General features: G+C 32.4%; 1 protein-coding gene across 1 annotated transcript in view; it reads right to left on the reverse strand.

Moving 5' to 3' along the window:
• Window positions 1-19,733, reverse strand: part of LOC111506814 (midasin) — an 88,904-nt gene that overhangs the window by 46,630 nt on the left and 22,541 nt on the right. Inside the window, 4 exon segments of the mRNA XM_023162020.2 lie at window positions 4,824-4,952; window positions 5,008-5,636; window positions 5,731-5,959; window positions 15,977-16,337. Coding sequence (XP_023017788.2) covers window positions 4,824-4,952; window positions 5,008-5,636; window positions 5,731-5,959; window positions 15,977-16,337 — 1,348 coding nt within the window.

Here is a 19,733-nt window from a genome sequence, read left to right on the forward strand (position 1 = left end):
TAAAAGGTATCATTTATGACAAAAATCAGTAATGAGCTTGTAATGAGTAATACTTATACATTTCCTGATTACTGATCAGTTAAAATTCATTATTTTCTGTATAGTGTTAGATATTTATTACAACTAGTGGCAACGCTGTACGCAACGATATTTCTGTCTTTGTCACTTTACCGTAACTTCCATCTCATCATTGCAGTCCTCACTAATGTACTTGCAGCCATGAGCGTATCATTGGTTTGTGAATTATACAGCGTGAATTGTACGTTTTACAGTTAAGTTAGTCAGCAATCGACGTGTTGTGATAACAATTGGTGAAAATAATAGTGCTAATAAGTGTTTAAGCGTTACATAATTATATTTCTACACCGTTCTCAAACTACTCAAAAAATGGGAGACATGGTCGGGCCTTCCACGTCGAAAAAGGTAAAACGGTCGGAGTCTCGGTCAGTAAGAGAAAAACAAATTGTACTGCGAGTATTTCACTGTCTTGAAAGAGATCATCAGCCACCAAAAGATGACTTTGTGCATATGTGCTGTAATTCGACGTGTGTACCTCCGAATAACCAACCGGGCATTTCTACATCATTAAGTTCCACAATTACAAAAGATAAATTAGTTGATATGTGTTCTGATGATACCGGTGTACCAAAATCATCAATATACAAAATACTAAGAGAAGCAGAAATTCATGGGGCCGTACAAACGCCAAAAACTAGTAGCGGACGAAAAAAAATCACAGTTGATGAAGAAGCCAAAACCAGTATACACAGAACTATTCACAGTTTCTTTTTCAGAAATGAGCTACAAACAGTTCTGGAGGCACTTAGCGATCATGAATTGGTCCCAAAAATGGGTAAAGAAACGTTTAGGAAACTTGTACACGAAATGAAATTTACGCACGGAAAAGTTGACAGGAAAAGCATTCTCATTGAACGTCAAGAAATAATAGCATGGAGAAGAAACTATCTAAGAAAAATTGACGAATTTCGGAAGCTCAAAAAAAAATTGTACTTCATGGTCGAGACATGGGTTAACCAAGGACATACGGTCAAAAAAGTATGGCAGGATGGTAATATAACAAGTGCACGACAAGCCTTTATTGAAGGTTTGTTAGTTGGGTTAAAACAGCCATCTGGAAAAGGTAGTCGTCTGATAGTTACGCATATAGGAAGCGACAGTGGATTTTTACCAAATGGTGAATTAATATTTAAATCTAAGAAAACAGGCGACTATCATGAAGAGACGAAGGCGAATGTGTTTGAAAAATGAGTTGAAGGCATCATTCAACTTGTGGAACCTGGGTCTGTCATCGTCATGGACAATGCCCCATACCATAGTCGACATTTAGAACCATTACCGAAACAATCATGGAAAAAAGCAGCAAATCAAGAATGGTTAATTAATAAGAACATCCAATATAACAAAGATAGTTTGAAGGCAGAACTACTTCAGCTAACAAAATTACACACAAACAAATATACAAAATTCGCAGTGGATGAAATGGCTTTAAGTCTTGGAATTACAGTTTTAAGGTTACCACCATACCACTGCGAATTAAACCCAATAGAATTAATCTGGGCGCAAGTAAAAGGATATGTGGCACGAGAAAACAGAACATTTAAATTTGTGGACGTGCACCATCACCTACAAGAAGCTATTCGAACTGTTTCTGCAGAAGACTGGAAGAAATGCATGCAGCATGTTTTGAAAGAGGAGCAAAAAATGTGGGACGTAGACAATTGTAGACACTTAGACACTTAGACACTTATCAATTGCTGCAACCCAATAGTGAAAAAAAGTTTATATATATATATATATATATATATATATATATATATATATATATATATATATATATATATATATATATCGCTATGGACCATCAGTTCCCTCACACCCCCCTACGACTGAGAGGAATGAAATTTGAACTGGCTAACCCAATAACCATTGAGGTTATCCGGGTATACATCCAGTGGGGTCCAATAACTAATTATATATTGTGTTTTTTATTAATATTGTTAATTTATTTGGTACCTACTATAATTACCACGATTATTACTCCGATTTCATAAGCCCCACCTAATGACTACAACGATTAGGTAAATTACGATATTGCAAAGTTTTAATGAAATAAATGAAAAATGTGTATGAATATTTTAACTAATTGTACTAAGAATTTTTCTTTCATTCTTAACCCTCTCAAAAATTAATAAGCACGCCACCGATTTGCTGTCAACTGGGCTTACCTTCTACTCTCAATCATTATTGGTTTTAGTATAGGGCATAAACAACCCCAGGCAGTTCCGAGAAATTCGACCTCAAGGGCGATTTATTACTAACGCATGGGTAGGAATTTACAAAGATAAAATTTTGGGTCCTCATTTATATGATGGAATTCTGAATGGAGAAACCTATCAGCAGTTTTTAATGTCGATTTTCGAAGAATATTTGAATGATCTACCTTTGGCTAACTATAACAACATCTGGTTTCAACATGATGGTGCTTTACCACACACTACCAGATGAGTATCTAATTACGTGACTGACAGGTTTGGTGATAAATGTATAGGGAATAATGGGCTGGTGAGGTGGCCAGTAAGGTAACGATCTTCGTATCTCTCATAGTTTCCGAGATCCCAATGGTGAGGCTTGAATGTGAATATATATAATTTTCAATTAATACTCGTAACAACGTGAAATTGAAAGTAGATATTATCTATGGTCTTTTCGGATATAAGATTAATGAAATCGAGACTGAAATTATTGTGCCCAAATGTATGTTTGCCAATAAAATAAATATTGTACATAATATAAGATTACCATTTTATGTAAATGAAATCAAACTAATGTAAAAAAGATATATATAAAAAAAGGAAATTATATTTGATATTTTATGCATTTCAATAACTTGCACAAAAGTCAGTTCAATTTGGAAAAAAGATATATATATATATATATATATATATATATATATATATATATATATATATATATATATATATATCTATATATCTATATATATATATATATATATATATATATATATATATATATATATATATATATGATGTTTATTAAAAAGACATTTTTGTTTTATTTTTCCTTTTAGAACTTATACCACAGGAAAACTTTAATGAAATGGGCATTCCAATAATGTAGATGAAGTTTCTTTATTTGCTTTCTGAAATTATTGAAGAAATAACTAACTGTGTTCCAATATATTCAAGAAGAAACTAAATATATTCAATGAAAAAAACGTAGAAAATACATAGCAGTGTCTCCAATGGTACTGACAACCTCTCTAATCTACCACAATCTGAAACTTAATATAGTTTTGTTCTTACCGTCAAAGAGAAAGACATAAGTTTGCCCTCAATGTATTTTTTTTTATTAATTTCATTCGGTAGACAATTTTTATAAAATACAAATTACTAACTGAGTGAAATTTTCATGAAGCCTTTATTACACTACAGATTTTCTGTTGATCTGCAGAAAAATTTAAAAAATTGACAAAATCATTTCCCAAGAAATATCCATAGTACACGGATTGTTATAAAGCTATCTGTAAAGTTTTTTTGAACTATATTATATACTGTGTTATGTCGAATTATAAATACTTTGTGTGACTGTTAAACAGTTTTCAGAGTGGGTATTTTTTTGGTAGTAATTTTTGGTGTAAAATTTATCATTTGGTTAACTCATTTAATATAATAGAGCAAAGCCGCATTTAGATACTTTTATTTGTATTCTGTATTTATTGAATAAGTAATTATTCAATTATTTTATTTTGTTACTCAGAATAAACTTATTGAGGAAACTGATATCTTTTTCTGTTCGATTTTGCATTTCATTAAGGGTTAATTCAGGTGTTTATTGAAAATATAGAAGTTTCTTTGAATATACGTGAACGGAAAATAATATATTCCCAAACCATGATGAGCTAATTTTTCGTTTTATAAAGATATAGTATTGGAAATTTGGACAGATTCAGATAGTCTACGTGCTGTCAGAGAATATTTTTCATATTATGTAAAACCAAGGAATTATGTAATTTTGAGCTGAATTGAGACACCATCAATTCTATATTAATCATAGGCTGAAAAATTACATTTGTCAAATTTAACAAATAATGAAGCTAGAATGATGCACCCTGGTGTAGCTCAAAAAGAAATCATGTCTTTTTACAACTGTCAAGGTAAGTTTGTCGTTTCTGTATTTATTTGTAATTGACACAAAAATATGTGTAGTCGAGTGATTTGCAAGTCACAAGTTTTGCCATAAATGATAATTTCTTGAAAGCACCAGAATGTAGTGGACTGTAAACTGTATTATTACTCTTGAGTTTCTTGCTCTTAACACATACTAGCTGAGTGTTGACATAAAAAGATTGAAATATAATTACTATACACTCCTTATACTAATTATTTTGACACTGAATGTACCATAACTAAATGCATCATTAGTACGATAATAAGTTCATGTTTGCCAGATTGTGAAAACTACATCTGTGTAAATGTTTTTGGGTCAAGTTTGACATTTCTGAATTAAATTATGAGATCAATCCAATGTATAAACAATTCAAATTAGAGGTAGAAATACATGTTCGTGAAAAATAATAAAAATTAAACAAAAAGGTCTGTTCTTTATGGTATCAAATTCAACCAATATTCACTAAAAATCAAGCCATAATAGAAATAAAATATCTGCTTTCAATATGTTGTTACTTTCTTCCAAAATTACTACTGAATAACAAGAAAATAACTGAAAAATAATGTACACAATAAATGAAAAGGAAAACGAATATTTTTAACAAAAAAAAATACCTGTTCAAAACCTCCAAGAATATCAGTAGTGTCCATTGCTGATGTAACTGGAAGTGTTTTCAACGTCTTGCCAGCAAGAACTGCTAAAGTTTTTACCACACTACTTTTACCACATCCGGAGTTGCCAACCTACAAGAATATTCAAAATCAAATACCCTACAAACATTATACAATATCAACTCACCAATATTGTCATCCAATTTAAATTAACACAATATGCCAAACTTCTCAAAACACTCAACTGAGACCTCAAAACCAAACCAGTTTTTTCCTGCTTCAAAACATTAACGTTTACCCCCCTGTTAGACCGTTCTAAACAGACGTCCCCAATGTACAGATCACGTTTACTGACATACAGTATGGGACATGATCCGCGTACTTTACAACTGAAAACTTCCATGAATAATTCTTCCACTCTAGTTTTATCCAAAACAGTCCTCATTCGGTTACCATATATCAAATTCATTACACTTTCTGGTTGATATTGTCTATTAGAGGTAGAATTCAATTTGAAGTGATAAATCATCGCTTCACACCATCTTGTTAAATCACGTAAATTACATTCCCACGGTGCCCCTTTGTTACCGAAAGAATGACTATTGAGTTCATTGGCAATTCTTGTGTTAAATTCGATCATCTTCGTGATGATTTCCGATGGCAAGTGATTGAACTGATTCGAGAGAATATGATGAAGGTCTCGGTCTGTCAAAGAATTGACATAGACTTGGATGAATCTATTGAGAAATGATTGAGGCAGACCTCTACGACAGCCTCCTTGTTTCAGGGGGTTTTGGCACCCAAAGAATTTCGTACCTAAAAAAAAAAAGCTTTGTGAATATCGATACTTTTGGTAAGAGTCATAGAAAAAACTTATTGACGCAAGTCATGAGTTCTATGAAATATGTACCTGGTTGAACGAAAAATGTTTTCCCAAGTTCAGGAATATAAATTTCTCCTCGATGATCTAAACAAGCATTAAGGCCCTCCAAAACCGATTGTGAAGCTAGATTCAGTTCATCTAGTAAAATCCAACTTCCATTCTTCAATGCTTGAAGAAGGGGACCATCCCTCCATGAAAAGTGGCCACCAGTTCCACCTTCCGCTGGCAAATCAGCACCAAATAGGTCGGAGATGTCCTAAAAAGATTGAAAGTTTTGTATTAATGAATGTGATACCAAATATGTGATTTCTTATGTACTTGTCAGATTATCATTTGATGAATTTAGGCAATAATTTCAATTCACCATTCAATTTAATTAGAGTAACATTTTATTGTGATTTCCACTAAACAGTTTATAAAACTGCAACACATGTTTCGCTATACAATAGCTTCATCAAGCTTATTATGATAATAACGATTTATCTTCCCAAGAAACAAACAATGTTTATTGCAGGGAAAAAACAATAATTCAAAAACTAACTATAACACAACTAAGTACGAACAAAGCACCAAAAAAAAAGACGAATCAGAATTGAAACATGAACATCAACATCAACTTGATAGTCAACATGCAAATAAATGCACTTTATCAGAGAATACATCTATTTAAACAATAAATATTTTTTCAAAGTGATCGGGAATGTTTGTTTATTAACATTTTTTAAAGCATTCAGTAACTCATTGTAAAACTTGATATCTTTAAAATAAATCGAATTTTGCCCAATACTTGTTTTCTTTTTAATTGATTTTAGATTGCCTGAATATTTTGTAAAATGGTTGTGTTGGTCACTTTTGTGCTCATTGTACTTTTGGATCAGTTTTTTCTTGGTTTGGCCGATATAGAATTTGTTGCAGTCCGAGCATTGTATACTCTATATTCCGTTTTGGTCTTTGTCGTCGTCTTTTTCATAGTTGTTTATTTTTTGTGTTATCTTCGTGTTTGGCTTGTATGTGATGTTGATGTTCAGTGGTTTGAAGACATTTGTTAGATTTTTGGTTTGGTGTCCTACGTACGTAAATGCTGTCCATCTTTGTGTTGTTTTGTCTGTTGGGGTGGCTTGATCCTTGTTCTGTATATTTAGTTCAGTTTGAGGAATGTCTAGAAGATGACAGTACTACCAACTGTCGAAAGCGCTCGCAGATAATTAATAGAAGATATAAAGCTTCAAATCCTTTTTGTAAAATTTAATATTGAAATACTGGAAATAGGAAAATTAGTTGCAATTTTCAATATATATATATATATATATATATATATATATATATATATATATATATATATATATATATATATATATTCTGGCCTCTAGTATTGTATGTGCGGATTTGGTTTACAGTTATAATAAACTTACCTATGTATGTTGGAGTCAGTTCATGTATCATTTTATAGATATAGATCATAGTTAAGTACGTCAGTCTTCGCTCCACAGTAAATAACTGTAAAGTTTCCAGCATCAATGATATAGGAGTTGACCTACTACATCGCAATACTGTTCTCATTGCTCGATTTTGTAGCTTTTGTAATTGGGATATTTTATTCAGATCAAAGCAGTATAGAAATGTAGGGCAATATTCAAAATGAGGTTGAATGATAGTCTTATACATAGTTATTCTGGAATTCAGACTTAAGTTTTGGGACACTCTAGAAAAGAAATATAGTTTTTTCAAATTTTTTTTTTATATATTCAAAGTGGCTACTGAATAATAAATGATTATCCAACATAAATCCCAAATGTTTTAATTCCTATACAATTCTAATTTTTTCGTTGTTTATTTCTATGTTAATGTAACTACTATTTACTTGTTTATATTTATAAGGTCTACTAATTATCATTGCCTTACTTTTACTTACATTTAACTTCAATTTATTCATTTTCAAATATCAATCCATATTTTTCAGCACATCATTTATTTTGATCACTGCTCTATTGATATTCCCATCACTTACTGATATCAGATTATCATCTTCGAATATATGAATGAAGTCACATTCAACATATTTTTTCATATCATTAATATACATTAAAACAATAGAGGGCCCAAAATACTACCCTGAGGAACTCCATGATTTACTGTAATAGCTGACGACATTACATCACAAATTTTTGTTGTCTGTTTTCTATTTGTAAGGTATCCTCTGATCCAATTGAATACTCTACCCTCTACACCATATTTATTTAGTTTTTTTTAATAATATCTCTCTATTTACTGTTGTAAAAGCCCGTTTTAGATCTAGTGATATTGATATAGTGTACAGATGACTACTCATTTTTCCTTTCATTTAGTGACAGTGAGTTGTATAGCTGATTCACATGAGTGCTTTGATCTAAAGCCAGTCTGATTAATGAATAGCAAATTATTTGAGTTAATATATTCTAATAACTGTTGATAAACTACTGTCTCTAATAGCTTTTCTTCAAATGGCGAAGAATTGATTGGTCTAAACTCACCACTTTTAGTAGTATTTGCAACCTTTTCGATAGGTGTAACACTGCTGGTTTTTAATTCCTCGGGAAATGTGCCATTTTCCGACGATACATTCACAAAGTGAAAACACACTTGACCAATAACATCAAAGCTATTTTTCACAACTTTACTGTTTAGTTCATAAATTTGACTTCCTTTATTTTCTAGATTTTTCATAATTATACCTAACTCATGTATAGATATTAATTTAAAATTATTGAATTTTTTTCACTCCACTGTATATTACAAGAAAACTCCATATCTTCAATACTAGACACCATATCATCAATACTATTGACAAAGAACTCATTAAAATGCCCAGAAATCTCTCCTTTATCTCTTACACAAAAAATCTGACATTTTTTTTCGAATTGCACGCCATTGCAGAAATCATTATCAATTTGTTTAGGGTTTATTAATTTTTTTAGCGTTTTCCACATTAAACGTGAATCGAATACCGCGAAAATATCATCCACATACCTTAGCCAAATCCTAGGAAAGTACTTTGACTTTTCTTTAGTTTCCATCGAATATCGAGGACTTTGTTTCCTTTTTAAATAATAGATGTCCATCAATAAAATTCACGTATGAATTAGAAAATAAGGGACAATTACCATTTCTTGACGTTTTGGTAATGAGGAGCAAAGATGGAGGGTTAGAATACGATATATTTAGAAAAGAAACAAGCACGTACAGGTATATTCCTGACAGTTCACATCACTGTGGACAGCACAAACGTGCTGGGTTGAATTTTTTAGTGCATCGTCTTTTGACTTTCCCTCTAACACATGATAGGTTCACAAAAGAAAAACGCACAATACAGGAAATAGCAGCCACTAACGGTTTCCCGAGGGGTATTGTAGATGACATAATTAAGAAAAAGAAGTTTAGGTTAAGAATGAACGAAATCTCGACTTCCAGAAAGGACAAAAACCAAGATAAACATCTTAGTTCCATACCACCATTATACGAAGAACTTTGGAAAGATTTTCAAGGAACTAAGTATGAAGGTGGTTTTTAAAACAAGTCATACACTGCAGATCCTTTTGAGAAGTCTAAAAGACAAAGTCGAGAATTCGGAAAAGTCTGGAATTTACGAAACTGAATGTAAGGACTGCGATGCAAAATATTATGGACAGACAAAAAGATCTATTAAAGTGAGATATAAGGAACACATAGCACACTTAAAATATGGAAGACCTGAAAAACCAGCAGTCGCCCATCATATTTTGCAACAAAACCATTCCATAGACTTCAGTTCTATAAGATTAGTTAGACACGTTAAGAACAACAGGTAACTAGATGCCTATGAGAGTGTAGAAATAAGTAAACATAATAATATTATGAACAACGATAAAGGACCAATACCAAATACCATACTATATAGCTTGTTGAAATAATATTGTTGGGTTTACTGATTACTACAAAAAAGACACATTGTAAATATATTTAGATAGGCAATATTGTGAAAATAACTTTATATAGCTGAAAATTGTTCTATATATAGCTGTAACATTTAAACATACATAAGGACATATTGTAAAATAATAGAAAGGCCAATTGTAAAATTAATTTAGGGTGATACACTTGTATGGGTGGTATTACTGATTACCTACCTGTATTATGTACCTGAATAGCATAAATAGCTTTAGTTTTGAGAAGTTTCTAGTTTTATCTTCCTCTTGAAGATGATCACTTGGTGATCGAAACACGTGTCAAGGTATAAAAATAACGATTTGGTGTTTGGAAAAAACTCCAGTAATATTTTTTCTTTTTTTGTTAATGAAATTTTTATTTTTTTCAATTTTTCACAGCTTTTATTAATATTTCAATTTCTATTTGTTTGGTTGTTGTTGTATGTTATTTCTTTGTAATTTCAGTTTTTTGTTTATATTTATATCATACCAAGGTAGGTCGTTTTCGCCATATATTATTGTTTTCACGGGTGCGATCTTATTAACAATTTTGCCTACCATGTCCTTAATACTGTTGTAAATGTCGTTAACATCTATACTATTCAGTAGGAATTGACTATTAATTAAATTTAAATTTGTGGTATGCAGGTTTTCATATGTTAACTTTCTAATCATTTTAGTGCACCTCCCTGCTGTAGTAGGTCTCACATTTTGAAAACATTTAACAGTTATTATGGAGTGATCAGTGATCTTGGGCTCATCCAATACTTTAACTTCCAAATTATCCTGATTTATCAATACATAGTCTATTAAACTCTTACTGGTGTTAGTTATTCTAGTATATGTTTCCACATTTTGATGTATACCATAAGCATTGAAAAGATCTTTAATTTTTTTAACATAAAATTCATTAGACAAGAAGTCTAAACTAAAATCACCAGCTAAAATCACTCGAGGATTCCTGCAAAATATTTCTTCACATATTATTTCCATTTGATCGAGAAAAGCTGCATGACTTCCACTGGGTGAATGATATAAACTTCCTATTATCCATTTTGTGCTGCCGCTGGTTACAGATATTAATTTACACCAATAATTTCCATTTTGCACATAGGTTTTACCGTTTGTAAATTTAATATCTTTTCTAATATAAGTAATTACACCTCCTGTGTGTCTTGAGTTGGAGTCGCATCTTATAGTTGAATAGCCTGATATTTCAATTTCATGGTTATTTATTTCGCTTGTGGTTCGGGCTTCACTAAGTAAAATAATGACAGGATGGTAACAAACAATGTTATCTATCAATTGAGTTTTGTGAGCTAATAAACTTTCTATGATTAAATAAACAATATCGACATTGAACTCAATTGACGTAAATTCTCTCTTTTCTGTGGAATGATTTAGTTTTTTGTATTGTGCTTATTCACTATTTTTGGAATTCCATTAGGATATTTTATAGTTTTAGAATTATCACCTTCAGCTATGATGTTATTCAGCTTTAATTTTTTATTTTTTGTAGTACTCTCGTTGAGCAATCGTTTGATCTGCAAATATTCTGATAGAAGGAATATTATCATGGATTTTTTACGGTTTCTTAGTATATTTACTGCTGCATCATTAGATTCCAAGATAACTTTTATAGGATATGTTTTTCTTCCATCATATTTTCCTATCCTAATTACTTTAAACTCATTAAGAGCAATGTCTGCATGCTTCAAAACTTCTTTCACCGTTTTTTTTTTCATCTTCTATTCTATCATTCCTATTTACAGCATTCGATTCATTAATATTTAACATCATTATGTTGTTTGATCTCTTTTTTCTTTCCGCTATTTAATTCATGAACTCCTCCATATCAAAGTTGGTTTCACTACTCTCAATTTTCATTAAGTTTTCTTTTAGGAAATTATTTTCATTTTTTAGAGCTTTAACTTCTTCTTTCAATTCTTTAACATAATTTCTGATATCCTCCATTCGTCTTATTAGTAGTGGAACTTTCTTAAATGCCATACGACATTCATTATAAAAGTATATTAGTGATCTGTTTTGCAATATAACAGCCTTAAGTTCAGATGCTGCCAAATTAGTACAGCTTTCATTAGCATGTGAAATAGTATGGCAACTAGCACATTTTACCAATTTATCCTTATCACTCACATTATTTTTGCAACTTCCACATTTTTCTCCAATTTTTATATTTAATCCAGAACGCCTCCGTATCCTCTTAATGTGATTCTCAAGCTTACCCCTATCCTCTTAATATTGAAAATCACATTTTGAATGTTTGAGCTTATTTTTGACCAAATGAATGAAGGTACATAATTTGCATTTATGTAAGGATGACAAATATAATAGTTTTTTTAGTTTATAAAAGTTGACTATAGGCTCTTTGTGGTTCAACTTGAATATACACCTTATAATTTTGTTATGAAGTTTCAATAAGGAATTTGTAGCCATTCCCCGTACTTATATTAGATATTAAAATTTTGGAATTTACTAATGAAAAATTTTAAAGGTATTGTAGGGGCACAAAATTTCTTATTCTGAATAAAATTCCAATTATGTGATATACGGAAATTTTTGTTGTGGGTTCTCTGTAAAACAATTCAAAAAATTATGAAATTCTGAAGAAACGAACTATGATGCATTATCAGAAATTAAAATGTGAGGAATACCAAATCGTGCAAAAAAACTCCTTAAAATTTTTATTGTACCAGTTGAAGTTATTTTCACTCACCATGAAAGCCTCACACCATTTTGAAAAAGCATCTGTTGCCACAAAAATATGTTTTATTTTTATTGGGCCTTGATAATCTATATGGATTCTTTCTCAACAATCATTTGGGTATTTCCAATTTATCAATTTGGCTTTAGGGGGATTATTTTTTAAACATGAACACGATTTCCAATTTTTTACCATTTTTTTCAATATCGATATTTAGTCCTGGCCACCAAACATAGTTTCGTGCTAGACTCTTCATTTTGACCATTCCTAATTGTGATCTATGAATTTCAGCCAAAATTTTATAGGAATATTTTCGTGTTGTGAAATATATTAAATCATAAAGGTTCAGGTTCTGCCGAATTTGTTGGAAGCGATAATCGTGAAAGACAATCCTCATAAGTATTTTCAGATTTCACATATTTGATTTCAAATTGAAAATTAGCCAATATGAGAGCCCATCTCTGTAGTCTGTTTGCAGTAAATATGGGAATTTCCTATTTAGTGTCAAAAATAGCTACTAATGGCTTATGATCGGTCAACAAAGTAAATTTTTTTGCAAAAAATAGCCAACGCCTCTTTTTATATCTGACTGAATTTTTCTTCGCTTTTAGTTGAATTCCGGGAAGCATAAGCTATTGGACGTTGAACTCCTTTCATACAGTGCGTTTTCATTGCCCCTATTCATGTTTGAGATGCATCTACTGCCAGTTGTATAGGTAACTTTGGATCAAAGTGAACTAGAACTTCAGCGGATGCTAATATTTTTATATCAAATGAAGTCTTTTTTTGTATTAAATTATAAAGAGGTTTCAACACCATTGAACTGCTCAGTACGAATTTATGATAATAATTAACAAGACCTAAAAATGATTTCAATTGTTTGACGTTTGTTGGAAGCGGTGCATTCAATACTACTTCCACTTTATCTTCCATTGTATGGAGACCCTCTTTGTCAATTTTGAATCCCAAATAAGTAACACTTCCTATGAAAAATTCACATTTTCTTTTTTTCTAATGTAAAACCGACCTCTGCAAAATTTTTCATAACTGATTTTACTCTAAGTATGTGTTCCTCTTTGATGGCTCCAATAATGAGCACATCATCAAGAAATTAAGCAACACTCTCTAACAAACGTGACATAATTTTCTGAAATATCATGGGACCTGAATGTATACCGTATGGTAATCTGTTATAACAAAAAAGACCTTTAAATGTTGTTATTGTTGTTAATATTGAATATTGAAAAATTAGCATTTTTGAATTCTTTTGAAATCGCACTTATGATGCACTGTTTGGAACCTTTGTTGTAGTAATGAATATTACTGGAGTTTTTTTCCCCAACACCAAATCATTATTTTAACACCTCGACACGTGTTTCGATCACTAAGTGATCATCTTCAAGAGGAAAATGAAATCGCAGGCACAGAGGCACCAGTATCTAACTCAAATTCAAAATAAATAAAATTTATAATAAAATCTACCATAATGGATTCAAATTTCTTCAAATTCTGATTGAGATTGTACAAATCAAATACTTCTTCAGATGATTCTAAATAAATATTTCCATTATTTCTAAATCCAGATATAGAACTACTTTTAAATTCATTTTACTGCAATATGACCCTTAACACCACTTTTTGACAAAAACAATTTTTGTATCTGCATGGTGGTGTATGTACTTTACCACAAACTTCACATGATGTTCTTCTTTTGGTAATCCACATATGAATCTATCACGCTTTACAACTGTGAGTTCATCTTTTTAATCGCATTTTCCTGCTAACTGTCGTATTAGTGCTGCCCATTCTGGTACCGTTTCATATTTATTTTTCGAAGCAGAATAAAATATTTCTCAATCTGGAAAAACTAACTTAGCTGCTGTGAAATGCTTGTCAAAAAGCGCTATCAATTCTTAGAATGGTTTCTCTGACGGTTTGTTCGGCAAACATGTACTTATTAGCTGATATGCCGTTTCGTTGCACATATTTAACAATAGCCCGCGTTGTTTTTCTTCCTTCTTTATTCCGTTTAATACAAATATATTGTAGATTATTATAGATATTATAGATTCTTCAATCACATTCACTTGGATTAAAAACCATCAAACAGACTATATATGACATCGCCAATTTATGTGTAAACAGACGTCTTGTTCAATTATTTTCTGTTTTAACCAATTCTGTGATTCCTATCAGTTTATTATTACACACGTTGTCGCTACTGTGATGAATGGAACTTTCTGTCGTGGGTTCTGTATAACAATAAAGAAAGTAGTCCGAATACCCGGCACTCGTTCCATATCCGAGTGTTGAAACTCCCTCTTAACCAATACATGCGCATGATATTCATATATTTATTTATTTACGGGCAAGCCCATTTCAAGTATAAATTACAATGTTAAATTATAATTGAAATAAAATCAGATAAGGTACTGAATTACAAATTCCAACTAAGAATAGCTTGAAAGGGGTAAATTTAAAGTTTGAAAAGGGTTAATTTTAGAGTATAAAATGACAAAAAACAATGAACGACAATAAAACATATACTACATATACTACCATAAACTATGCACTAAAACATTAAAGCACAGTATTCCGTAATTCAGTTTTAATATGATGCAATAAGATGTTAAACATCTCAAAATGAACGTTACTATTGGCTAATCGCAAGATTCTTGGAATGCAGTTATTGAATTTGTGGTTCAAACGATAAAACGGTACGTAAAATGTTTGTTGCTGTTGAGTTGAGCGGTTTTGAACATGTAGATACATTTTTTCTAGGAGTTTAGCACCACTGAATTTACTGTTAATATTATTGAAAAGTAGTGTCAGATCTCTCTGTTTCCTCCTAGTTTCCAGGGAGGACATGCTCAGAGATTGCAGTAGCAACTCATACTCCTAACGAACACCTGATTTATATGCTATGTATCTGAGGAAGTTGTGTTGGACATTTTCGATGTTCTTAATATAAGTTACACAATGAGGGGACCAGACAGAAGGAACAATACACCAGGTTTGGACGGACCAGGCATATATACAGGGTATATAGGTACATATATATTACAAATTATGAAAGCTTTTTTTTCTTATTTGTAACAAGCATAAGAGAATGTTGAATTGCGATAATTTTACTTCAATGTATGAATTTTCAGGATCTATTATGACATTTTCATATTCCATATTTCCTTCCAAAAATATTCCTACACCACCCCCACGTTTCAGCTTCGAGGTATAAATAGACTTGAAATTCTTGGAATTATAAAAGAGTTCTTTGCCTTCACACTCAATAAAGCATTTGTTTTGATAGTTTTCTAAACTGTCTAGTGGAAATCTTACAATAAAGTGTCACCAAAATAAGTTATGGATTTTCATCAAATATCGTAGAATTCCATCAAATACATTCAAATTTAGTTTTAATATTGATGGATGTAAATGAAAAAAATTGGATGTCCAAGGATACATTCTCGAGGTGGACCATATAAAATATTTCTCATCAGAGATATGAAAAATTTCAAAAAACTCTCTTTTCTTATTGCTTGATATTAAGCTAAATATTTTCTCTGTTACAAACCTTTTTGAAAAAACTTTGAAAAATAAATTTACTTACTGTCTGATCAGACAAGTTCACTCTGTATAATTGATGTCCTGTGAACTTAGCCAAAGCAGTCACCAAGCTCGTTTTCCCTACTCCTGGGCTTCCTTCTAGTAATATTGCTTTATTCAGTTGCATTCCTCTTAGCAATCTCAACAAATTGAACAATGTGGTAGGTGCATTGAAGGAAAATTCTATTGTAGTTGGACTTTCAGGGCCAATGTCTACATAAAATGGATTGATGCCAAACTTATTTCCAATTTTCTCAACAGTCAATTCAGTTTTCAGGGAAGTACTTTGAGTTAAACCAAGATGGGACACTTGGTTGGTAAGAAATTGTTGGCAATTGTTTCTAAATAATTCCAAATGCTTCAAACTGAAAAAAATAATTTTATCAAGTCATCACTTATCACCTAAATTTGATAATAAGTTATAATATCACTAGTATCTGTTCAACTATTAAAAAACACTTTCATTCTGAAAATTATACTTCACAAATATGGCAACATGAGTGAAGACGAAGTAATGGCTCGTGAATTAGATAAACTAAAAGAGAGTGACTTGATAGAAATTCTCACTAAAAAAAAAGTGCTCAGTGATTTGAAACTTAGTGAGGAAGTTAAAAAAATCATCGGATATGGAAACGGCGAACCTTTTGACCCAAAAGATTATCCCCAAATGTACGATGACGAAGCTAGGTTAGGTTCTCTTCAATCACTTAAAGAGAACAAAAGTGTATGAAAACTGAACTATCCTATCTAAAACGACTCAATCAAGAACTTGAGAAGGCGATATTAGACAAAGATTTCAAAATTAAATTGCTGAACGACAAATATAACCAAAACTCAGTAAACTACAACGTTGCCACTATAACCTCGCAGGCAGAAAATAGCAGATTTTCAGAGTATGAACATTCAACATAAAAAAATGCTAATGGAAACAAAAATATACCTCAACCATGTCCTACGAAAGCAAATACTACTAATAAAGATTCATTGAAAGACACAGCCAAACTGAGTGCCTCAAAATCTATCACCAAGGAACAATTAGCCCCAAAATCTATCACCAAGGAACAATTAGCTAACGGCATGAAAGAGGCACAAAAGCAAGTGAGCGATTCGACCATCATACATCCTTCCACAAACTCTGTAAATGATGCACATAATCCAAGATGGAACCATGTTAGCTACAATAGAAAGAAAAATCCGATTGTAGGGAGCAAAACTAGTGAAACCAATACATCGGTGAGAGGAGTTCCTAAGCCAGCAGTGCTTCATATCTCAAGATTAAGCCCAAGCACTACCCCTGAAAAATTTAGTGAATATCTAGCATTTCAGTTCCCAGAAGTCATTTGGTCATCCTGTCCTTTCCAGGAAGGTGGACAGGTCACTGGGAGACATCTCCTTTATATCGGCAGGACTCGCCAACACACACTCTCTTATCGACGATAACTCCGGGCACTCGCACAGGACATGCCTGACAGTCTCATCTTCCTGTTCACAGATCCTGCATAGAGGTGTGTCCACTATCCCCATATTATGGAGGTGTTTCCTTAGTTGACAGTGGCCAGTCAGAAATCCTACTATTAGGCGTAGATTTTTCCTGGTCATCGCCAGATATTTCTTTGGCGCCAGATATTTCTTCGGCGCCAGATATTTCTTCGGCGCCAGCTTCCCAGGGTCGCCCAAGGTGATCCTGGCAAGATTACATCCTTTGATTGGCTAATAGGGCTTGTCTGCTGTCAGTGCAGATTGTTATGTTTTTGCCAGAAATTCCTTTAGTGAATGATAGGAGGTTATTAGTGTTTGGGTGCTCAGAACTTTCCTCAGCCTACGAAGTAGATAAAGTTGGCTGGATAGTTTTTTACGCAACATTTCAATGTTATTTTCTCATTTGAGTGAATCATCGACAGTTATGCCAAGAAGTTTAACATGATTGTTATTTGTTAAGCGATTATTTGATGATATAATAATATTTTGGTTTTATCCCTATTGAGCTTCAACTTGTTTCGTGAGAATCATTTTTCCGCCCTTTCTTCCAGTTCTTGGTTTACTTTTAATTAACATTAACGCAACCTCCTTAAAGTACAGATCCAGAGGGGCCAGATCGGTGATTAATAATTCGATTGCCGCGGTTGTTGTTGTTCTCATGGCTCCTGTGATGTTTAAACAAGCCAGTCGCTGTATTTGATATAATGTTAACATAGGTATTATTATTGCAGTGTAGATCCAGGTGACCACACAGGGTGAAAGATCCCATGCGCGTCCCACTGTCCTCCGACATTGCTCATAAGCCACGTATGCTCTTTTTGCTCTACTCTGTAGATGAGAGTTACATGTTAGCTTCCTGTCGAGGATAGTACCAAGGTATTTCACCTCTTCAGAGAAGTTTATTTTGAAGATTTTGGGAGGTTTTAAGCCCGTTAAACTTCTTTTCCTGGTGAAAAGAAAAATCTCAGTCTTCTTGGGATTGATCCACAGTGAGTGTTCCTTACACCATGTTTCTTTAATTTGAGCCCATCCTGCGCTTTATCGCACAGTGTGTTTACAATTTTGCCAGTCTGCAAGATAACTATGTCATCTGCATATGCAATTGTGTAGAATCCATTTTTGTTAAGGTAATTAATCAGGGTATCCCTACACGGCGACAAATTAACCTCCTTGCCGTATGTGGACGCTCAAATGCTTCTACTAGACTATTACATGTCAATATTCAATGTCTATCGAACAAGACGGAGCCTCTAGAACTATTTTTGAACAAAATCATTTCAGTGTTACCTATATGTTTTGTGGCATTGTGTTGAAACCTCTTAACGTAGCTATAATCATGGTGTACAGCTCTTGCAGCCTTGGTAAGTTCGAAACTTTCATTAACACATTCATTGACATGATGGACTTTGTGACAGATATATATAGTAACATAGTTGTGACAGGAGACTTCAATATAGACTTGAATAAAGAATCTTTGCACTCTCAAATTTGGAATAAAGTTATAATTTTCTACGATCTCAAAATTAATATTTCAGATGCTACTAGAATATCTTCCAAGTCATCTAGTTGCATTGACAATATCCTGAGTGCTCTCACCTTTGACGTGAGAAATGCCGGAGTGATAGACCTTTACATCTCGGACCATTTAGGTCAATACATAGATATTACGTGTGAAAGAGATAACCAGGATTCCCCTCGAGTTACTAGACCAGTAACCAAAAGTGGTATTCAGAAACTTCATCGAAGTCTCATGGAAACTGATTTGGATTTTTCCTCAAATACAGCAAAAAAGTCAGCAAATTATCACACCAGATTATCTCATCAACACTTTACACACTTTGGTATGCAAACACTTTCCAGAAAAAAAAACGAAAAATAGTGAATAAACCACCTATACAATTTTTCAATGACCATCTCAGGGAGCTAAAGAGACAAGTTCAGGCCATAAAAGTTGTTTAAGATTGCACAGGCACTGATTGCTTGCTTATAGGAAAATTAAAAATCACTATCTTTCAGAAATTACTGCAGCAGAAAGAAATGTGTGAAATGATGAATTAAAGTGGAATAGCCAAATAAACCATCTATGCAATAAACTGTCTAGCTAACTATTTTTGCTGTGTAAACTGAAAAATATTGTGAACAAAGATGTGCTATTGACTACATACCACTCCCTCTTCCATTCGCATATAAGCTATGGTACCATTTTATGGGGAAATTCTAGTCAGGCAACAAGAGTATTCAAGTTGCAAAAAAGGGCATTGACAATAACTGAAGGTACGCGC

Source organism: Leptinotarsa decemlineata, unplaced genomic scaffold (genome assembly GCF_025532065.1).
Source record: "Leptinotarsa decemlineata unplaced genomic scaffold, Ldec_3_MD MMD2_tig00026340_RagTag_RagTag, whole genome shotgun sequence".
Classification (NCBI taxonomy): domain Eukaryota; kingdom Metazoa; phylum Arthropoda; class Insecta; order Coleoptera; family Chrysomelidae; genus Leptinotarsa; species Leptinotarsa decemlineata.